The sequence below is a fragment of the Candida oxycetoniae genome (genome assembly GCF_023343755.2).
Source record: "Candida oxycetoniae strain CBS 10844 chromosome Unknown scaffold59, whole genome shotgun sequence".
In the NCBI taxonomy this organism is placed as follows: Eukaryota; Fungi; Ascomycota; class Pichiomycetes; order Serinales; family Debaryomycetaceae; genus Lodderomyces; species Lodderomyces oxycetoniae.
In genome coordinates this window covers 3,703-23,596 of record NW_026055435.1, presented here as the reverse complement: position 1 = coordinate 23,596, position 19,894 = coordinate 3,703, and the positions used below count along the sequence as shown (strand labels likewise).

General features: G+C 36.2%; 4 protein-coding genes across 4 annotated transcripts; 1 reads left to right on the top strand and 3 right to left on the bottom strand. All coding sequences in view use genetic code 12, as the record gives it.

The window, feature by feature from the left end:
• Positions 1-88: 88 nt before the first annotated feature.
• On the bottom strand, positions 89-3,217 carry ADP1 (putative ATP-dependent permease; the record flags this gene model as incomplete). The annotated part of the gene is made up of 1 exon (XM_049323861.1): positions 89-3,217. One exon carries the CDS (start codon positions 3,215-3,217, stop codon positions 89-91), a length of 3,129 nt encoding a protein of 1,042 aa, XP_049180313.1.
• Positions 3,218-3,694: 477 nt separating this feature from the next.
• KGF56_002612 (bifunctional AAA family ATPase chaperone/translocase) lies at positions 3,695-5,029 on the bottom strand (the record flags this gene model as incomplete). The annotated part of the gene is made up of 1 exon (XM_049323860.1): positions 3,695-5,029. One exon carries the CDS (start codon positions 5,027-5,029, stop codon positions 3,695-3,697), a length of 1,335 nt encoding a protein of 444 aa, XP_049180312.1.
• Positions 5,030-5,652: 623 nt separating this feature from the next.
• Positions 5,653-9,651, top strand: KGF56_002611 (ubiquitin-specific protease; the record flags this gene model as incomplete). Its single annotated transcript, XM_049323859.1, has 1 exon — positions 5,653-9,651. The coding sequence occupies one exon, from the start codon at positions 5,653-5,655 to the stop codon at positions 9,649-9,651; it is 3,999 nt and encodes a 1,332-aa protein (XP_049180311.1).
• A 261-nt stretch (positions 9,652-9,912) lies between these two features.
• SFL1 (Sfl1p) lies at positions 9,913-11,934 on the bottom strand (the record flags this gene model as incomplete). The annotated part of the gene is made up of 1 exon (XM_049323858.1): positions 9,913-11,934. The coding sequence occupies one exon, from the start codon at positions 11,932-11,934 to the stop codon at positions 9,913-9,915; it is 2,022 nt and encodes a 673-aa protein (XP_049180310.1).
• Positions 11,935-19,894: the final 7,960 nt, after the last annotated feature.

Genomic DNA, 19,894 nt, shown 5'->3' with positions numbered 1-19,894 from the left:
AGAAGCCGTTTTTTTTCTTTCTTTCTTTCTTTCTTTCTTTCTTCTTGTTGAAATCCCTAATCATATTTCCATTTGTTTATTTGTATATTTATCGTTTTTCAATGGTGAAGTAGTGTAGGAAAAGATATCCCAAAACCAAGAATGTCAATGACAAAACACCCAACAAATTGATATCTTTCCAGAAAGCACCAACATTGAAACCAAAAGTACTAAGAATCACAGCACCTGGAACCTCAATTGACAAGCCATACTTCTTTTCTCTCAAGATCAAATCTTTAACTTCATTGATGGCTAATGCTTCGTATGCGTAATGGAACAACGAAATCCACTCAAGCCATTTGATTTGAGCTGTCAAATCATCGCTATTGATGAATAAACCTGCAAACAATAGAGATAATAATAGTAATAAAACACCAATCATTGTAGATGTACCCGGCTCTTTAACCAAGATTCCAACAATCAACATCTCCACGGCAACAGCAACATTGAAAAACACCAACACGAGGATCGATTTCAAAAATGCGTTATGCTGCATTGATAAACCAACCATCGGGTAAGCAATGCTAATCAACAAAATGGGCGGTAATACTCTCAAGGGGATAATATCGCAAAATATTTTACTGACATAATAGGCCAAGGGGCTATAATAATTATTAGCACGTTCTCGAACAAATATAATCCTTTCAGTTGCAAATGAATGTAATCCAGTCAACGATGAAAACCCGAAAAATGCCAAAAGGAAGAAAAAAAATCCTAATCTATTTTGGAATCCACTAATATCATTCTTCACATCATAATAGAGATAACCAGTGAATAACCCAACAAGCATAGATAATAAATAGTGAGCTAATAGCAATCTTGGATTTCTGTAAAGGTTTTTAAAAGTCCTTGATGCAAGTATACCAGCTTGTCCAAAAAAGGTTGCCTTTTTAAAATCGCGCGGTTTCAAATCTAGCAGTTTGGGATGATTTTTACCTTCTTTTATTTCGTGCTTCAACTCTCCAGCTAATGGGGATTCCACAAACAATGTGTGTAATTTATTCCTCAATCTTAGTAAAGTTTCTTCTTCTCCCGAAGCCGTCCTACGACGGCCAATAATATCGGTATTGTATTCGTCACGATGCACAGCAAAGTGTTCCCATTCTCTTGTAGTATCCTCCTGGCTGGGACTTCTTTGTGCTACAAATTGGGCATGTATGTCTGATTCGTCATGGAAATCGGTCGAGGACGCAGCAGCCACAACAGCTGCATCGGCATTGGATACTTTTATTATTTTGTTATGATCAACGGTTATATCAATCAAATAATCAGCAATGTTGTAACCTAATGGACACTTGTATCCATTCTTGGTAAAAAAATCATTAGCTTTAATCATCTCCCCGGAAAATATCAAATCTCCATCACTCAACAATAATAATTTATCAAATAATGATACAATGTTACTTCTAGGTTGATGGATAGTGAAAACAATCGTTCTATCGTAATCTCTGGATAATTTGACTAAACATTCCACAACGTTTCTTGCATTATATGAATCTAATCCTGAAGTAGGTTCATCCAAGAACAAAATGGAGGGAGAAGTAACCAATTCGCACGCAATTGAAACTCTTCTCTTTTCTCCACCAGAGATTCCTCTTTTGAAATTTGACCCAATGACTCTGTCCTTAATGCCCAATATTCTCAATTCATTAAGTACTTCCACCACCCTAGTTTGTTTCTGTTCAAACGTCATACTTCTCGGGAGTCTCAATAATGCACTATTCAATACCGTTTCGTAAACAGTTAATGTTGGGATCAAGTGATCTTCCTGGTCAACAAACCCAACAATTTCTTTATAGTATTTAGGATCAACGACATTACCATTGACATAAATGGAACCGGCGATTTTCCCGTCTTTATTTTTACCAGCCAAGATATCCAACAACGTGGTCTTACCTGCCCCTGATCCACCCATGATAGCCAAACACTCTCTTGGGTTCACGAGTCCAAAAGCGTTATTCAATACTCGATTGTTCTCCCCAACGGTATAGCTGATGTTTTCAAATGATAAGGTAGCTGGTTCAAAGTTCTGGTTCATAACACTAGCATCAGTTGGAAGTGATTCGTAACCGTTGCCACTCTTTTTAAACAAAGCCGACTCATTTACATTCCTCAATACTGTTGCCACGAATAATATACAAATAAACAAGACACCAATAATCAGAAATATATTTCCCAAAGTAAGTTTTGGATCATTAGGTAAATTGTACCCGGGAATTTCGCTCTTGTGGACACATTCACCAGCAGCACACAGCAAAGTGATGTATGGATCTCCAAATACACTCTGAATCAATTCATTCATACTAGGTTCTGAAAATCTACATTTTTTATCTGCAATATCACAAACAAAATCACCGGGGCCTTTAATGGTCTCTGTTAAAAACTCTGAAATATCAATTGATCCATCTTGGCCACATAACATACGATCAGGTAAACACTTACATGCCACATTGTCACATTTATAATGAGTCGTATTCTTGGATAAATCATAGTCCAAAACACATTTATTTAAATCACAATAAAAGGACTCCTGTTGATCAATCCAAAACTGAAAATTGCAATTTTCCAGAGTCCTATTACATGCAAATGTAGCTTGTGGTTTCTTTCCTGCAAGGATTTCCACAATTTTTGGGTTGGTAACATCACACATTTGATGAAAGTTATTAATAAGAATCCCCTCTTGGTAGCAAGTTCCTTTGACTCCCTCGGGCATAAATGCGTCACAAACATCGTCTCGCTCACATAGATTGCAATTGATGCCCATCCAGCCAGGTTTACATTTACATTCTTTCTTCTTGTCTCTCTTTGGTCTCTTGTTGTTTCCATCAGCTAGCGAGCCGCATAACGGCTCTGAGCAGTCTAGACCACCGAACCCAGGCTGACACTCGCACATTCCTGTAAATGTATTACACTGGGAAAATTGAGTACACTCGAAATTTGGGAGGTTGCAATTGAAACAAGGAGGACATTCCTTATCACCTTTATCAGTATCGACGACACTCGTGTCCAGCGCAAATATAGTAGACCCCAGATCGAGATTCACCTCGAACCTGTCATTAAACCATCCTTTTCCTTTAATTCTAGTCAAGATTTTCTCAAAATGGTCTGTGTTTTGTACTTGAAGCGAGCTCACTAGGGAAAAGCAAGCTATCACAGAGCATACAGCTAAGAACCTCATGATGATGCAAAATTGTTGTGAGCCGCCCCCCTAAAAAAAAAATAGGAACTCGTTGTGCCAAAAAATATTCTGTATTAACGTCAACCAGAAAAAGAAGAGGAATACCGCGGGAAACAAGGTTTTTGAGAGGTAAGAACGAGTGAATGCTTGTTGATGTAATAATCTTTATAAACTTGCTGAAGGTTTTAGTGGAAAAAATTATAAAGCGGAATCGGAATATAACGGTCGGTAGCGCTTTAGAAAAGAAAAGGCGGAGAAATAAGCCAGAGCCTTGGTTCCACTAACGAGCACCAACACTATCGAGCGAAGCGAGATAGTGTAGAGAAAGTAGTCTATAATGTAGAGAGAGTAGTCTATAGTGTAGAGACAGTAGTCTATAGTGTAGAGGAGTAGTCTATAGTGTAACAAGCTAGTAGGTGTAGTGTCGCTGCTTCTTAGTGTTGGTAGTATGCTCCTCTTCTTTTAGTCGTTTCCTCATTAAAATACGGTGTTTGGATTTTGTAGTGTCTCTATCATGTCGACAGCAGCTTGCGGGTCCCTTTTATTATACACAAACAATCCCTGTAATTGAGCAGTACTAACGTGTTGCAAGTTCAATAATCTAAACTTGTGTAAAAACTCTTGACATAATTTTTCTTCATTTTCGTAGAATCGGAGAAACATCTTTTTAACTTGGTACTCGGTGGCATTATCAATCAATACTTTGAAATCGACTCTTCCCGGCCTCAACAATGCCGGGTCTAACCGTTCGGGATGGTTCGTTGTCATAAATGTGATACACTCCTCTGCACTGGCTACACCGTCCAAAGCATTCAATAAGCCCGAGAATGTAACACCGCTTGTGAATCCTTGCTCATTTGACTGCTCTCTTTTGTTGAATGCAGCATCAACGTCTTCAAGTAAAAGTATAGATCGGCTCGGAATATTGTTCATTAAATGGTTTAGTCTATCGTCTGTTAAATTGTTTTCCGATAAATTGAGTATGCAGATGTTATAGTCTAGTTCTCCTGCTAATGCTTGTATAAATGACGTCTTGCCGCTTCCAGGTGGCCCATAAAGCAAATAGCCTCTTCTATAAGGTATACCTCTTTGATGATACCATTCTCCGCTCGACAAAAAATCCTTAACGTCCTTCTCTACACTCTCAGCAATACCATCATCAAGTATCACTGAACCCAATAATCTTTTCGATTTAGGCTGACCAAAAGGTCTCCATTCGGGTCCCCAAGAAGTGAAAATCACAGTTTTTCCCTCTCTTGCTTTTATTGCTAGATTTTTCGCATCCGATAGTAGATCACTAAACAATTTGCGATCGCGATAAAGAGTCGTTAAAGTAACGGTTTCAAATGGAGTTCCATTAGTCATATCCAACATTTTCCCCGACCTTTCACGGTTAACAAGCATATAGGCCCCTTTGTATCTAATAAGATGCTTTCCGGGACCAGGAACAAGTGAAAAGTTTGTAGATATAGACCCATTATCGTGAGTTATCACGTTAGTCTCAACAGATAAATGTCGCGAACTTCGCTGCTTATGTCTCGACATCCACTCTAAAAACCAAAGGTACGATTTGTCCTTTGAAGGGATCTCTAAATCCACCAACATTTGTCGATAAAGGAACCCCGAACTCTTGGTAATACCTTGTTTGGCCAATGCTAGTCCCGTGCCTAAAACCATCAAACCGCCACCTGCAGCAAAATACGGATTGTTCAGTATAATCTCATTGAACCCCAGGTATAACATCCCCGAAAAGCTCCCATCGGAGGAGTTTCGTATTTTTTCAAAATCCACCGATGTTGGTGTCTGCGCCATTGAATTGTATAAAAACTTCTGGTGCTAGCCTCTGGGCTGGTCTTCTGGGCTGGTCTTCTGGGCTGGTCTCGTGCAATAAAAGCTTCTGGTGCTAGCTTCTGGACTAGTCTCGTGAAATAAAAGCTTCTGGTGCTAGTTTCTGGTGCTAGTTTCTGGTGCTAGCTTCTGGTGCTAGCTTCTGGGGTGGTCTCCTGGGGTGGTCTCCTGGGGTCTCCTGGGGTGGTCTTCTAGGCTGATCTCGTACAATAAAAACTTTCTCAGTGCGCTTATACAAGGAAGCAATAGAAAAAAGAAAAATCAACGAACCACCAATCGAGCGAGCACGACAATGACAACGACAACGAGAAGGACAACGAGAACGAGAACAAAGATCAACAATCTTTTACAAACCATCTTTTTTTTTTTTCTGTTTGTCTTGTGGAACTGCGGCGGATTAATTAAGTTGATTTAATTGCAAAAGTACCAGTGGTTTTGTTGCTGGTTCCTCATCACGACTCTTCACTTGCACTGATAACAACAGATTGAACGAACAGCATTGAATCAACATTGGCTAATACCACTTGTTGAAGAGTAGAGTTGAAACAGTAGAGCATTTTTTTTTTTTTTTGGGTTTGGTTTTATAGATGTTTGTTGAAGATCCAGTTGTTGAGCCTTTGCCATCCAATACAGAGCTGCTAACCACGTCGGATTCAGAGAAAAAAACATCGTGTCAACTTGTCGAGTCGACAAGTTCGAGTTCAATCCAGTGTTCATCAAGTCAGTCTCAATTACTGAGCCGAAATCCTTTCCGAGGTAGTTTATCTAATTTATCTCCGCAATTACAGCAACGAGGAAATTTGAATGAAGACCTTTTGGAAATAGAAAAGCAACCTTTGTCAAGTTCGCAAGATGGGCTAGATAGTACTGGTGGTGGTACTGGTGGTGGTACTAGTGGCGGCTCAAAAACAAGAGTTTCAAATGAAGAGCTAATACGATATCCATTCAAGACTTTAAATAGAATACTTGACGATTTGAAATGGACGGTTGCAGCGAAACAGAGATACGACAACAAGCTTATTAGCTTATTGAACAGTAGACCCATAGAATATTCAGAAAGCTTGACTCAACTTGTAACCTCAGCTTTATCGAGCTATGAGACATTAATTTTAAATGAACATATAGATTATTGTCCTTCTGTGGAGAAAGTAGAGAATCAAGAAACAAAACAATGCATAACAATCATTAGAGGTTTGGTAGTAGTGAACAGCAAAGAGCTCAAAACTTATCACTTTAGAATACTGGTTTTAGAAGATACTGGAAATCCCTTTATTGTCAAAGTAATCGATAAGCATCAGTATCATGTCATTCCTGAATCACTAGTTTCACAAAGCGACTTAAATCTATTGCGGAAATATCCACTCGAGCAAGCTCAAATTATTGATGATGCATATTTCAAGAGTTTGAACTCACTAAGTAATCATCTTCTAAGGGTAACTTTATTTGAATCTGAATTTTCTACGCAAGATTTGGAAAATATCACCAACAAAGATATAATCCAAACCAGATATCTCAGTAGCATTGCCCGTCATCCGGATTTAGACCCTCTTTTAGTCCCCAACAGCCTTCAGTGTATTAGGATGTTATTAAAAGTTTTAAAAGGCCCAATATTGTTAGGAGAGAACCCGACAAAAGTGATTAGTCTAAACACCTCGTTGGATGCGCACATTGACATCAATCTACTCCTTGATAATCTTTTATTCACCTTAATTGAAGAGAAGTATGAAGTTGTTCCCCCTAATTTAAGTGAATCGCCAGCGTTAAAAGAGTCATATCTTCGAAAAGTTGTTGAGTTGATATACCATGCATGGAATTTGAGAGTTGATAAGAACATGTTTAAGACTTTGTATTCTTTTTCAAACAACATGGCTCAAGTTTTCCTGAATATAAGCGAGTTTGATAAGAATGCCAGTATTATAAATTTCAACAGCAACTATTCCAATAAACATGCATTTTTCATTTCTTTGAGTGCCGCTGCATATTTCCAAGATGAGCTATTGATCAAGTGTTTTCAACATACAGTTGAGTCCGACCCTTCAAATAAACTAGTATATGTTGACGCATTGAAAGATATCAAGAATTTTCAATCTGCTAGCGGCCATGGCATGAAGTTGGCAGCATATTTCAGGAAATTGTCGCAACTGGGAGAATCGATTGGGTACAGGGAGTTTCTTGAGTCGTTGCGGGTTTTGGGTGTCGTTTATGATGATTCTACAGACGTGCGACTGATTGATGATGATGTTATTATTTCAATGTATCGCAAACAATTCCAAAATGATCCAAGAAATTATCAGTATTACAACAATCAATTACGAATCGTTGCTCTTGCCAAGGAATCAGGTAAACTTAAGAAATTTTTGGCGGAGGAGATTTTACCTATGGACTTTGCCCTAGCAGAACTTGAAATTGAGGAAATTACCGAGGACGAAGTTGTTATTACAGCTTACGAGTTCAAGGCAGATGACATACTACAGCAAAATGGATTCAACAACTTAGCTAATGAGGTGATAATGCTCAACAAGGCGATCACATCAGTGGCCATAAATAGAAGGAGTTTTTCCTTGTTGCATTATTTAGAAACGAAACTTCCTGAATACGTTAGCACTCCAGAAACAGCAAACATGGCAATTGGTGAATGCTATCGATTATTGGACTCCACAGTCAAAACGTCAGAATTTGAGATTATTTCCAAGTTTCAAAATAAACTATTACAAAGTCAAGTGGATATCAGGGTATTACGATATGCTTTGAAAATGATTGTTGATTTCAAAAACTCGGAGATTCTTTTGAAGTTCTTACAAACTGGGAAAATTGATTCTTCCTTATTGCCTGCCGAGAATTGGCCAGCTGGATTGGACAATATTGGGAACACGTGTTATTTGAATTCGTTATTACAGTACTATTTCTGCATAAAACCATTAAGAGATTTAGTGCTTACTTTCAATGAAAAGGATTTCAATCTTGATGAGTTTTCAGCGAGCAGGAAGATTGGTGGTAGGAAAGTTGAACTTCTGGAGATACGCCGATCTAATCAGTTTATATATCATTTGAAGAAATTGTTCGAGGAGATGATCCACACGGAGAAGAGGTGTGTTCAACCAAGTAAGGAGTTAGCATATTTGTCATTTTTGCCACTATCCATGCCTGTTACATTTAAGAACACTACAGTGGACGACGTGAAGGAAGAGAAGAAAAATCAAGATCAAGATCAAAATCAAAATCAAAATCAAAATCAAAATCAAAATCAAAATCAAAATCAAAATCAAAATCAAAATCAAAATCAAAATTTGGGTTTGGATTTGGATTTGGATTTGGATCTGGATTTGGATTTGGATCTGGATCTGGATTTGGGGGAAGCTATCAAAATCGGTGACACACAGGCTAAAGATTCTATTTCAGGAAAAGAAAATACTACTAACGAGGAAGTTGTATTACACGATGCGGATGGAGTTGAGATTGAAGAGGAAATCGAGACTCCGGGCTCGAGTGAGGCTGCTGCCTTCGATGCGGAGCCACGGATCCTTCCTATATCTACCGATGAAATGGAAAGTACAATTGAGCTTGGAAGACAACAAGATGTTACTGAATGTATTGAAAATGTGATATTTCAAATCGAGTCTGCGTTACCACCTACCTCATTAGACGACGACGGAGAACAATACGATTTAATAAAGAAGTTATTTTATGGCAAAACAAAACAAACGATTCAGCCACTAAATGACGATTCCAACACTAAAGGTCGAGTTTCTATTGAGCGATTCAACAGTCTTATAATTAATGTCAGTGATCACCCCAAAAGTATTTACGATTCATTAGATAATTACTTTAATGAGGACATTGTCAATTTAGAAGAAGGACTTGTTAAGAAATCCATTACAATTAGCAAATTACCTCAAATCATGCAGTTCCATGTTCAAAGAGTAATGTTTGATCGAGAAAAACTTATGGCGTACAAAAGCATTGAACCCATTCCGTTTAGTGACAAGATTTACCTTGATCGATATTTGGACACTGATGATGAAGTAATTTTAAAGAAGCGGAATGAAGTGTTTCAGTGGAAAAAGGAGATTAATGAATTGTTAATGAGAAAGAATGAAATATTCCGTATTGACGAGGAGACTAATATGACAATAATCGATAGCTTAATCACTACTAAGAAATTTCTTGAAACGAAAGTTATTGGGGATGATCATTTGTGTATCAAATTAACCACAATACAAACGATTTCCGATCAGATTAGTAAATTGCAAAACCAATTAGTTGAAATAGATGATAGGGTTTCTCAATTACAAGAAGCGATATCTAAGCAATTTGAAAATTACAACCAAATTGGATATTCCATTTTTGCCATTTTCATTCACCGTGGTGAGGCAAGCTACGGCCATTATTGGATATATATAAAAGATCCTCAAAATAAGAGCATATTTAGAAAATACAATGATGAAATAGTAAGTGAAGTTTCAGAATCGGAAGTGTTCAATTTCTTAGAAGGTAATACCGCTACACCTTACTATATTGTCTATGTTAAGGATGAATTAGAGCAAGAGTATATCAACCCATTGAATCGGTCTATCTCATGCAGTTGATTATAGAAATTATATATATATATGTATATGTTTATATATAAATATTATACTGTTTTTGTATAAAAATTAAACACAACTCGTAAAATGATTTGAAAAATTGAAAGCAATAGTAAAGTCAAAATGAAGGTTGAAAAAAGAAAAAACAAATATTAGCAACAAGTTGCAAAATAACAAAACAATTGCAAAAAAAAAAAAAAAAAAAAGGACAATTGCAAAAAACTTCTCACATAGAAAAACACAAGATAATCAGCTAAGCGCATTTTATACCAATTTGATTCTCTTCAAGTATGGCTGTTGATGTTGAAGGTGCTCAGAGTGGTCAACTGGAGGTAATCTTTTCAAATTCAAGCTCAAATCTAACTCAAAAACACTAGGCAATCTAGATGTGGAAGCAGCACTAGATCCTGTATTTAAATTGATACCACTTCCCGAGGTAATCTTCTTTCCACTATCATACAATGAAGCTAAAGAAGATGTTCTACTCGAAACCAATGAACCGGCATTGCTATTGTTTTTCATATGACTGGTGTTTAATGGGCTACATGTTGAATCAGCCCTCATTGCAAAAAACTGCTGCTGCTGCTGTTGGTGTTGTTGTTGTTGTTGTTGATGATTGTAGTGTTCGGAGGAAAACCTTCTTGGAAAAGGATATATATGAGCTTGCAAGTGTGGTTGTGGCTGTAGTTGTACATGGGACAACCGAGACTGAGGAGAGCTTGGCGTGCTCATGCTCATGTTTTGTCTGTTCGCCAAAAATGACTGTTTGAACTGCCTAAGCTTCTTGGTGATTATCTCCGGTGATGAAGATGATGTTCCTTCCTCTTCAAGTATGTCCAACATAGCCATAAAAGTGTTTTGGAGTTGTTGATGATCGCAAGAAAGTGAATTGTACATTTCTCTGAGTTGTGATAATTCAGCTTTTAAAGAGTCCTTTGTAGTTGAATCATCATCTGGTATCGTAGCGACTGATTGAGGAATGGACGTCATAGGAGGTTTGAAAACATAGTTTCTTGAAAATGAGGGTCTTGCTTGTAATGCAGGTGGTTGTAGATGTTGTTGAAGGTGCAGCTGTTCTTGAGATGGTGGTTGAGGGAGAGTATAACTACCCATTTGTTGTTGTTGTTGTTGTTGTTGTTGTTGTGGCGGTGGTGGTGGTGGTAATGATTGTTGTTGTTGTTGTTGTTGTTGCTGCTGCTGCTGCTGTAATGATGGTAGTGGTAGTGGTGGTGATTGTTGCTGTGGTTGCAAAATTGTTGGCATTGCATTCAATGGAGTTCCCACTTGTACAGGAAGATTATTAGCAACAGTTGTATAAAGTTTCAGCAGTGGTTGTTGTTGTTGTGGTGGTGGTGGTATTGGTGGCCTCGACAAGAAACATGATGATGAAGATGCAGACATTTCGATACTCTTTGGGGTAAGCATATGAGGTTGAGCTTTTTCAGTAGTAGGAGTGAGCATACCAGAACAGGATCCTACTGTTCCATTTAAGGATGGACTGCAGCTTTCCATTGGAATAGACCTTAAATTTACAACTTCTCTCTGCAAATTCAAATTCTTTGTACTTCTTCTCTTAACCGAATTTAACAAGTCATACGCACCTTTTCTAAATTGTCCTTGACTATGACGGAACTCCCATCGTTTTGAATTCTTCACCAGTAAAGGCAGCAGTGGCAGCAGCAGCAGTAACAGCAGCAGCAGCAGCAGCAGCAGCGGTGCCTGTGTTTCCTTTTTATCACTAGTTTCATTACTAATCTTATGAAACCCATACATGTTCAATTGTCTGATAAAAGATTGCTCATTACTGTGTTTAAAGTATTTTGGCAAAATGTTAGTGAATTCCTCAGTGGCATTTATATGGAAATGTTCTTCATTTTCATGCCACCATATCAAATGTTTAATTGAATCGTCGTGTAACATATTGTATAATCTGTGGATAAAAGTGATTTGAGGTTTATTGCTATTGCCATTTGACTCTTTAACTTGGTTAGTAGCAGCAGCAGTAGCAGCAGTACCGCCAACAGTAGCGGTATGGGGGTTGGTTATCTTAGAGGTGATTGCAGTAGTGCTATTTGTAGCACGAGTACTACTAGTCTCATCATCCGTTTCGGAATCGGTTGAAATTGACCTCTTTCTTGCAAACATTGTTTTATTGTTCTCCATTTCAGCAGTAGCTACTTTAGATAATGCAGACAACAAAGAATCCTTAAAGTCTGGTTTACCTAATATTTGTGAGGTTTGAAAATTCAACAGTAACGGTGATTTCAATGAGGCTTGCTGATGCATTGATATTTAAAGCAAGGGAAACTTGGACTAGTAAGATGCCTATGTTTGTTTGAATACGGATACCAAGAACTTGAGTGAACTTTCAACTGATATAAATATTGCCTGTAATTCAAACAGTCCTATTGATCCTATGTCTTAAAATGTATGCACCCAATTGAGTATACTATGAAGTGCGGATATGTGCCTCTAAAACTAAAAGAAAAAAAAAAAATCTAATCTAAAATTAAATTCCGTTTAGTGATACTTTTTCTTTTTTTTTTTTTTTTCTGTTCTTCTTAGATCTGTCAGTGAAACAAAAAAAAATAATCAATGCATATGGAAAATATGGAAAAATAAATCTTGCTTTTATTCCGCTCCACAAGCTGTGATGGAAGGCCAAAAAAAGTGTGCCGTATTGACTTTACGAAACGAGGTGAAACGAGGCGAATTGAGGCGGCGGATACGTACGATTTCACGTATTTGGATTATTGCCTTGGTGGGGGGGGAGGGAAAAAAAAAGTCCCGATAAGGTATTAACTCAACCGAAATGTTTTCTTTGATGGATGAATGGATGAGGGATGTGTTTGTAAAAATCTCACTTCTAACGATTAGATTTTTCAATTATCCCTAAATATTAATAGGATAGGTGTGTGTGATCCAGCAGTTTAAGATTTTTTTTTTTTTAGAGGGGGGAGAAAGAACCTATTTGTGATTATTCAATTATAGTAATAATAATTAAATTTGACAGCTTTCAACCTATTTTTTTCTTTGTGGGAAAAACAAAAAAAAACAAACAACCTTGTGTACAAAAATATTGTAAAACCTTAAAAATGGATTTTAATGTTTTTTTTTTGACTCAAGTTGTTTTCTTGAATCGATTTGAATTTCAGTAGTGGGGTTTTGAAAAGTATTTGTGAGGGTGGTGGGCTGTGTGGAGAATTGCCAATGATTCAACGTAAGTGCGATATGAAATAAGTGTATAATGTTTTAAAATATATAGAAAATTGACCAGGTTTCTGATAAAATCTCTCTATTTTGTTTAATTCGTTTTTCTTTATTTTTTTGGACTTTTATGACTCTTTGTTCTCCGTTCCTCTGTTCTTTGTTCTTTTGTTTTGCTTTTTTAATCCTGAATTTTACCTTCAATCAAGTTGCTCCAAATAACTGTTTCTGCAGAAAGAAAGGTTGAAGTATATGAGACGTAGCAAATTGATGTGTAATGAAAATGACAAAGTTAAAAAAAAAAAAAAAAAAAAATAAAAAAAATAGAAAAATTGACTGTGTTGAAAGGAGGAATATATTGGCAAGTCTCAGATTTTAATTAAAAAAAAAAACCCTGCCTGCTTTTCCTCTATTGTTCTTGTTCTCTTTGAATGGTTCAAATTGATTTACTCAGACTTTTAATCTTTGCTTTGCTTTGAATCCGTGCTGCCAAAGTTTAGTTATTCCTTTGGTCCTTTTTTTGTTTGTTTGTTTGTTTGTTCCAAGTTATTTTTGCAAGCTACACAGAAAATCTCAAATTATTATTAATGTAACCTGATTTTTTCTTGATAGCACATATATATTTTCCACACCTGAAAAAGAAGGAAAATATCTTTATATTCTTCTATCTTCGCTTCAAACGAATGTTGGTAGAAGCCTTGGAAAGGATATATCAAGCTCCAAGTCCTAAAGCCAAACGTTTGTTACCAAGTGAAATTCTTTTGCAACAAAAAAAATAGAAATAAAAAACGGAGGTTAGTTGTTGATCTACTAAACTGTTTTTCCTTTCTCTTCTTCTTCTTCTTTTAAGAAAGACCGTTGTGGAAATCAAACCGTGAAGATCGAGTATTGAAATCGGTCAAAGAAGATTGGTTGGTGAATGTGGTATAATCAATAATCTTCTTGATTATAATGCACTCTATAATTTATATCTTGCTATCTTTCAAACAATAAAAAAAAATTTTTTTATGAAATTTTAGTATAGCAATCAGGCCGAGGAAAGACGTGTTTAGGTGCGTGTGTGTGTGTGTGTGTGTGTGTGTGTGTGTGTGTGTGTGTGTGTGTGTAGTATATGTGACCTATGGTGTATATACTGTGTGAATGTGGAAGTGGAATCTCGCAGAAGCAGCGAGTGTTATAGGGTGGAAAAAGTAAATTTGACAAAAAAGTATGTAATAATAAATTATATCAAGAAAAAAAAAAGGGGACCCTTCAATGCAGATGGTTATGATACTTGACTACTAAAATAAATCAAGTGCTTATATGTATATGGACGTGTTTAGGTGGTTGGTTGAAAACACTCTTGTAAAAAATTATAACTTTGCTAATTGTAGGCCGAGGAATGCAAGTCTCTATAAACTTGTGAAATGAATTCAAAGGCAGAAAGGAAAGGAGAAAGGAAGGTTATAATTGGTGGAGCAAGTTTGCTTTTTATTTTTTCTTTTCAATTGCAATAGGAACAGTTAAACAGTATGTCTTGCTATGTTCAGTTACAATTTGTAATAAAAGGCTAGCAAAAACAAAAAAATATCAATGCTTTCCTTGTACTATTTATAATCCAGCCCTTTTTGTTCTCTCTTTAGCTTTTCTTGAATTTTTTTTTGGACAAAAGTATGTATTTGGCGTTTTCCAAAAGTTTCTCCCTTACGATTCAACGTAAACGGAAAGGGAGTTAGAGGGATAGAAGGTGAGGGAAATAGAAATGAGGAGTATGTGTCAGTGTTGTTTGTAGTAGTTTGATATAAGTTTGTATATGTTACACAATAACTAGAAGTAAGAAGTATCTAATTCTATATTTATTTTTTATCTTACTGTTTGCTTTCGCACCCTTAAGATACAGAGACACAAACACTCAAATTTTGGGGCTTTTTTTTGCAGCAAGCACAGATTTGCAAAAAGGGTAAAGTCACACAAAGCAATATCCACACTTTAGCCATATCGTTACACAAACATTTACAATATTTACAACTTTTTTTATTTTATTCAAGCGCCTCTCCTATACGAACCGCTACCAATTGTCTATCCGTAATAGCGACAGTCTACCTACCATGGCAAAATTAACAATTCAACCACTTGACAACTCAGCAACTTGACAGCTTGGCAACACAATTTCATATCGTAATTGAAAGAGAAGAGAAAAGGCAAAGTGGTAGTTTGCGAGAAAGAAGATGTGGTGGGCGTCTTGGCAAGACATTCTTGACATTTTTAACCGAGTACCTACATCGTTGAAGAGGAGAGCAAAGAAACGGCAACTAAAAAAAAAAAAAGATAGTGTTCACTGTTTTTCCTATTATAAACAAAGGGGGGAAGAAGGAGGAGAGCATGTCAAGAAACAGTAAGTAATTGTTTTCTGCTTTTTTGATTGGTGCTGATTTCATGGGAAAGCAGGACTTTATACAAGTTTCAAGGTAGCAATAAGGTAAATATGCTGCGGTTTCACTTTTTTTTATTGTGAGTGAGATCCTTTAACACTTTGCATTGCAGTCATTTTGCACTGATAAATCTTACATAGCAGGAGGAGAGACTAAAAAAAAAAAAATGAACAAAAAACAACAAGAGAAGATATGCACTCATGCATCTGCAAATTAAATCACATCACTATACATTACATATCAATTATCTGTAATTTGGGCAAATCTTTATTAGACACACGCTCAGAACTTTGATTCCACCAATATCCTCTGATTTCAGTAATCTTGATAGATAATCTTGTCATATTGGTAATGTTGGTTTTTCTGTCTCTATCTTTGCACTGCTATCAAACCCACACGGAGTGATCACTGATTTTGTCCAAAAACGAAAAAGGAACAATGAAAAGAGAAATGAAGTCAGAAAAAGATATTGAAGGTGAGGGTGCAGAAAAGGTGATGAGCAAACCCTTAAAAAAATTTAAACTGCATATCTTAGTATACTTTTCTAGAATTGTTTTCTTTTTTTTCCTTTTAGTACAGTTTAGATTAGATTACTTGCCATCTCTAAATTCAATTAGCCCTCCGTTATTATCATCTGTGTAGTTATCGTCAAGCAAAAGTGGGCCGTGCATATTATAGATATAGATGAGTGTGATGTAGACTTTTGATAAAACAGAGATAAGTCATGGATTATACCAATTACAAATGTGAAAATCCTTACCGACCTCTCCATCGTTCCTTTCCTTTTCTCCACTTTTAACAGCGACGCAGCGATGCAGTTTCTGTAGGATATGGAGATAAACAAGAGTCGATACTGTTTCTGTACTACAATATTTACCACAGAGATACTGTTATTGTTACCAGCAAGTAATACACAACAACATAAACCTAGAAACTCGAAATTAACGAAAATAAAAAGTGCTTTAGAGAGTGATGTTTGTTTTGGGGATTAAAAAAAAAATATACCCAAATTGGTTGTCAGTGTTACTGGGAGCCTAGGGATCTCATCATGCAAAAAAAGGTGTTTGGTTTGCTGTTACATGTATTTACAATCACTCCCTTCTATTCCACACGGGTTGAAAAAACTTATGTGTTGGAAATCAATTCCTAACTGACCTTATGGTCAAAAACTTCTCTGACTTGCGTTTCAGTTATTGTGAAAACTTATTTTTTATCTCTTTTTTTTATTTTTCTTTTTCTTCTTCTTTGCACTCTTTTGGTATTAAATTCCGCTCTTAGTTTGGAGCCTTAAGCCGAACCTCAATCTTTCTTTTGTGTTCAATTGTTGTTCCTCTCTTTTCCTCCCTTGTGTTTGACATCACGAATCGTCGATAAAGGGAAGGAATTTTGATCTTCATCTTTTCGTTATGAATATACATGGTATTTTCGTATATGCTCTAACTCTTTTTATCCCCTGATTAATCCTGCTTTTCTCATTCTATTGTCGGTTTTATTATTTTTTTTAAAGTCGTAAACAAGTGAAGCTAGAGGTTGATCCTCCCATCTGTCAAACAAAGAATGAAAAACTAACCAGTAAATAGAAATTTAAGTAACTTTTGAAGGAGGGAAAAAAATAAATGAAAATGAAAAATTGGAAAAAAAATAAATATTGATATCACAGGAGGGATATGCACATGAAAAAAAAATAGAAAAAAAGAATTATCATGAAATTCACTCTTTTAATCCACTTTAGCAGGCTGTGTGTGCGGATGCTTTAGATTAGGATCTTCAATTTACTGCGAAAAGAGCTCAAGAGTGTTCAAAAAAATAAAAAAAAATAAAAAAGAGAAAAGAGAAAATACGAGAAATCATCAAAAGGAAATCATCTCTGGGATGAGATTGAGAAATCGAAAATCGAGAATTTGTCATAGGTATCTTGTTGTTGCTAATACACCATTACAGATGTATACAATTTTGTACCTGCAAAGTACCACCACCACAATTAACGTTATTTTCCTTACTTTGTCTGTGATGCTCAACTTTAGAATTCGTAGAAGATCTTTTGTTTTTTCTCTGATTCAGGTCCCCGTTTGTTACTCATAATAATAATATCCCTTCCGTATACAAATAATACACTTTTTTAACCTTTCTTCTCCGCATTCAACTGTTCATTTTGTGGACTCTTTAATTATTTCTTGACTTCCTCTTTGCTCAATTAGCAAAAACGGAATTATCCAACAATAGAAATTGTGAATATATATATTTTTCCAAATTTTTCCAATTCCGTTATTGCTTCACCATATCTCCTGCCCTCCCCAAAGCCAAGCTGAGATTCTCTCAAACAAAACATTATTTACATTTCTTTCGTATAAACTAAACACTAAATTCTGACACTTGAAACAAAACGAGTACAATTTTAAAAACGAGTACAATTTTAAAAATGAGTACAATTCTCAAATTGAGTTCAAGGTCTTTGGCATCTACGATTGAAGGAATAAAACTGGGTAGTATGCATCGCCTACTAATTCCTTATTTTCTCTCTCAAGCTGTCCATCCTTTCGTGTCCACTAAGATTTGCTAAGATCTACCAAGATCTATCAAGATCCACCAAGATCCATTGGCGTTTACAATTATAAGTCAATGTACCGTTATTTTTTATTTTTTTTTTTTTTTTTTTTTTGGGGGGGGGGGATAAAGAGTGTGGGGGGTAGATTCTTATTTTTGTAATTGGGTTGCGAGCCCTCGTCTTTTAAGTCTGTGCAGGTATCCTATTTATCAAAAGGAAAAGCTGGGTATATCTCGCATATGACTCTGTCATTCTTTGCTTAGCCTTTTTCTACACCTACACACAGATTTGATTGCATTTTCCACTGGTTAACTAATGAGTGTACCATTCTAGTTGAGAGATCAAATGTATTGCTTCTTATCTGGTAATGCCCATATCTCTTGTATTGAATATATATATATATATATATATATATATAAGGGGGTATTATTTCAAGAGCAATATATGAGGTATGGTAAGTAACAGCGCATCTCCTCCTGCCAATATTCAGATCTGTTTCGTCGATCTTAATTTCGGTAAAATTAGGACCCTTAATCTCTCCTTTTTTATTTTTCTACAAAGGGTGTCCAGCAATCACCACAAAATGGCTTTTTTTTTCATTTAGTCAACCTAGCAGATACGCAAGGGTATACAATTCGCCGTTGCTAAATTTTCGGCTCCCGTTCCCACTACACCTCTATTTTTTTTAATATCCTTCTTAAACCCTTTTTTTTTTGCACTGGTTTTCAGAACTATTGGAACCCTCGAAACTGTGGAAAAAAAGTATTTTCTTTCCACCCCCCACACACACACTTCTTTTTGTCGAGTCTCCGGCTCATTGAAAAAGTGGATAAAAAATGGGATTGTCAACTTTGTAATGCTTCTTTTGCTCACACGAATTTGCTTTAGAATTAATATTAGCTGGCGAGGTTTCAACCAGTTAGCTGTATCGTGACGTAAACAAATGTTTTAAACAACAGGTCCAATAAGCTTAAGCACTAATTTCGATGTACTTTTCTTTACAAATCTAAACAACGTAGATTTAAAGAGTATCGTCGATCCCAATTCGCCCTTCACGGGGGGCTAACCCTTTTTTTTTTTTCTTTTCTTTTTCTACAGATACAATTTGTTTCCTTTTTCGGTTTCTTCGAATAGGTAATCGCCGCTTTAGGTTACTAGTTGACTCCCACAACCACCCATATGCTATATTTTCCTTGTACAATTTTTGGATAGGCGCTGCAGAACTCTTCCTTTTTGCGCAAGATAAAATTACATAACAACAAAATCTATAATTACCTATTATCACATCTCATTTTTCTCGACACTACTTTGCAACAATAAATGATGATCCTCAATTGAGGTGGTAGACAATAAAGGCTCAAGCTATGTTGTTACACAATTGTATTTCTGAGACTGCATCACCTCTTTCCCTGAGAGCATTAATCTAGAAAAGCATTGGCAGCAGCAGCTTGTTAAAAAAAGTAAACAAACGTTTTTCAAAAGAAAATCATATTTACGAGGCTCTCTTGCCAGCTTAGGTACAGAAGAAATAGAAAGAAATGAAAAAAAATAAAAAGTTAAGGCACACATAGAAAAGATGTAAATGAGAGAGAGAGAGAGAGATGAAGGTGGATACTAATACCATATATGATGCACAGTTGAAGTAATATACTCTTCACTCTTCTTACTGATAGTTTCGAGTTGAGATGGAGAGTGTGTAGAGGAAGGATTCTCTGTGAAAGTGGACTACTTGAATTTGTAGACAAATGCCAAGTTCATTATCCATTAGCCCAATAGTTTGTCATTAGAGTAGATTCAAAGAACACGGTATTATCTGCGGAATTGTGAAAGTTTTTGTCATGAACGGCTTTCTTCAGGCCTTATGGGGGGTAAGGGGGTTCAAAACATAGTAGGCTATCAATCTGATACTGACCTCCAGTCCAAGTGACATCACCAATGGCACAGATCATAGGCCCCATGCGCACCTTATTATTTTCAATCTACTTTAAGCATCGATACAAATAAAATAGAACTGTTAATTGACACAAAAAAGAATAATGATTTAAATATTTTGCACCTAAACCCGCTTTTCATAAATCGCTAC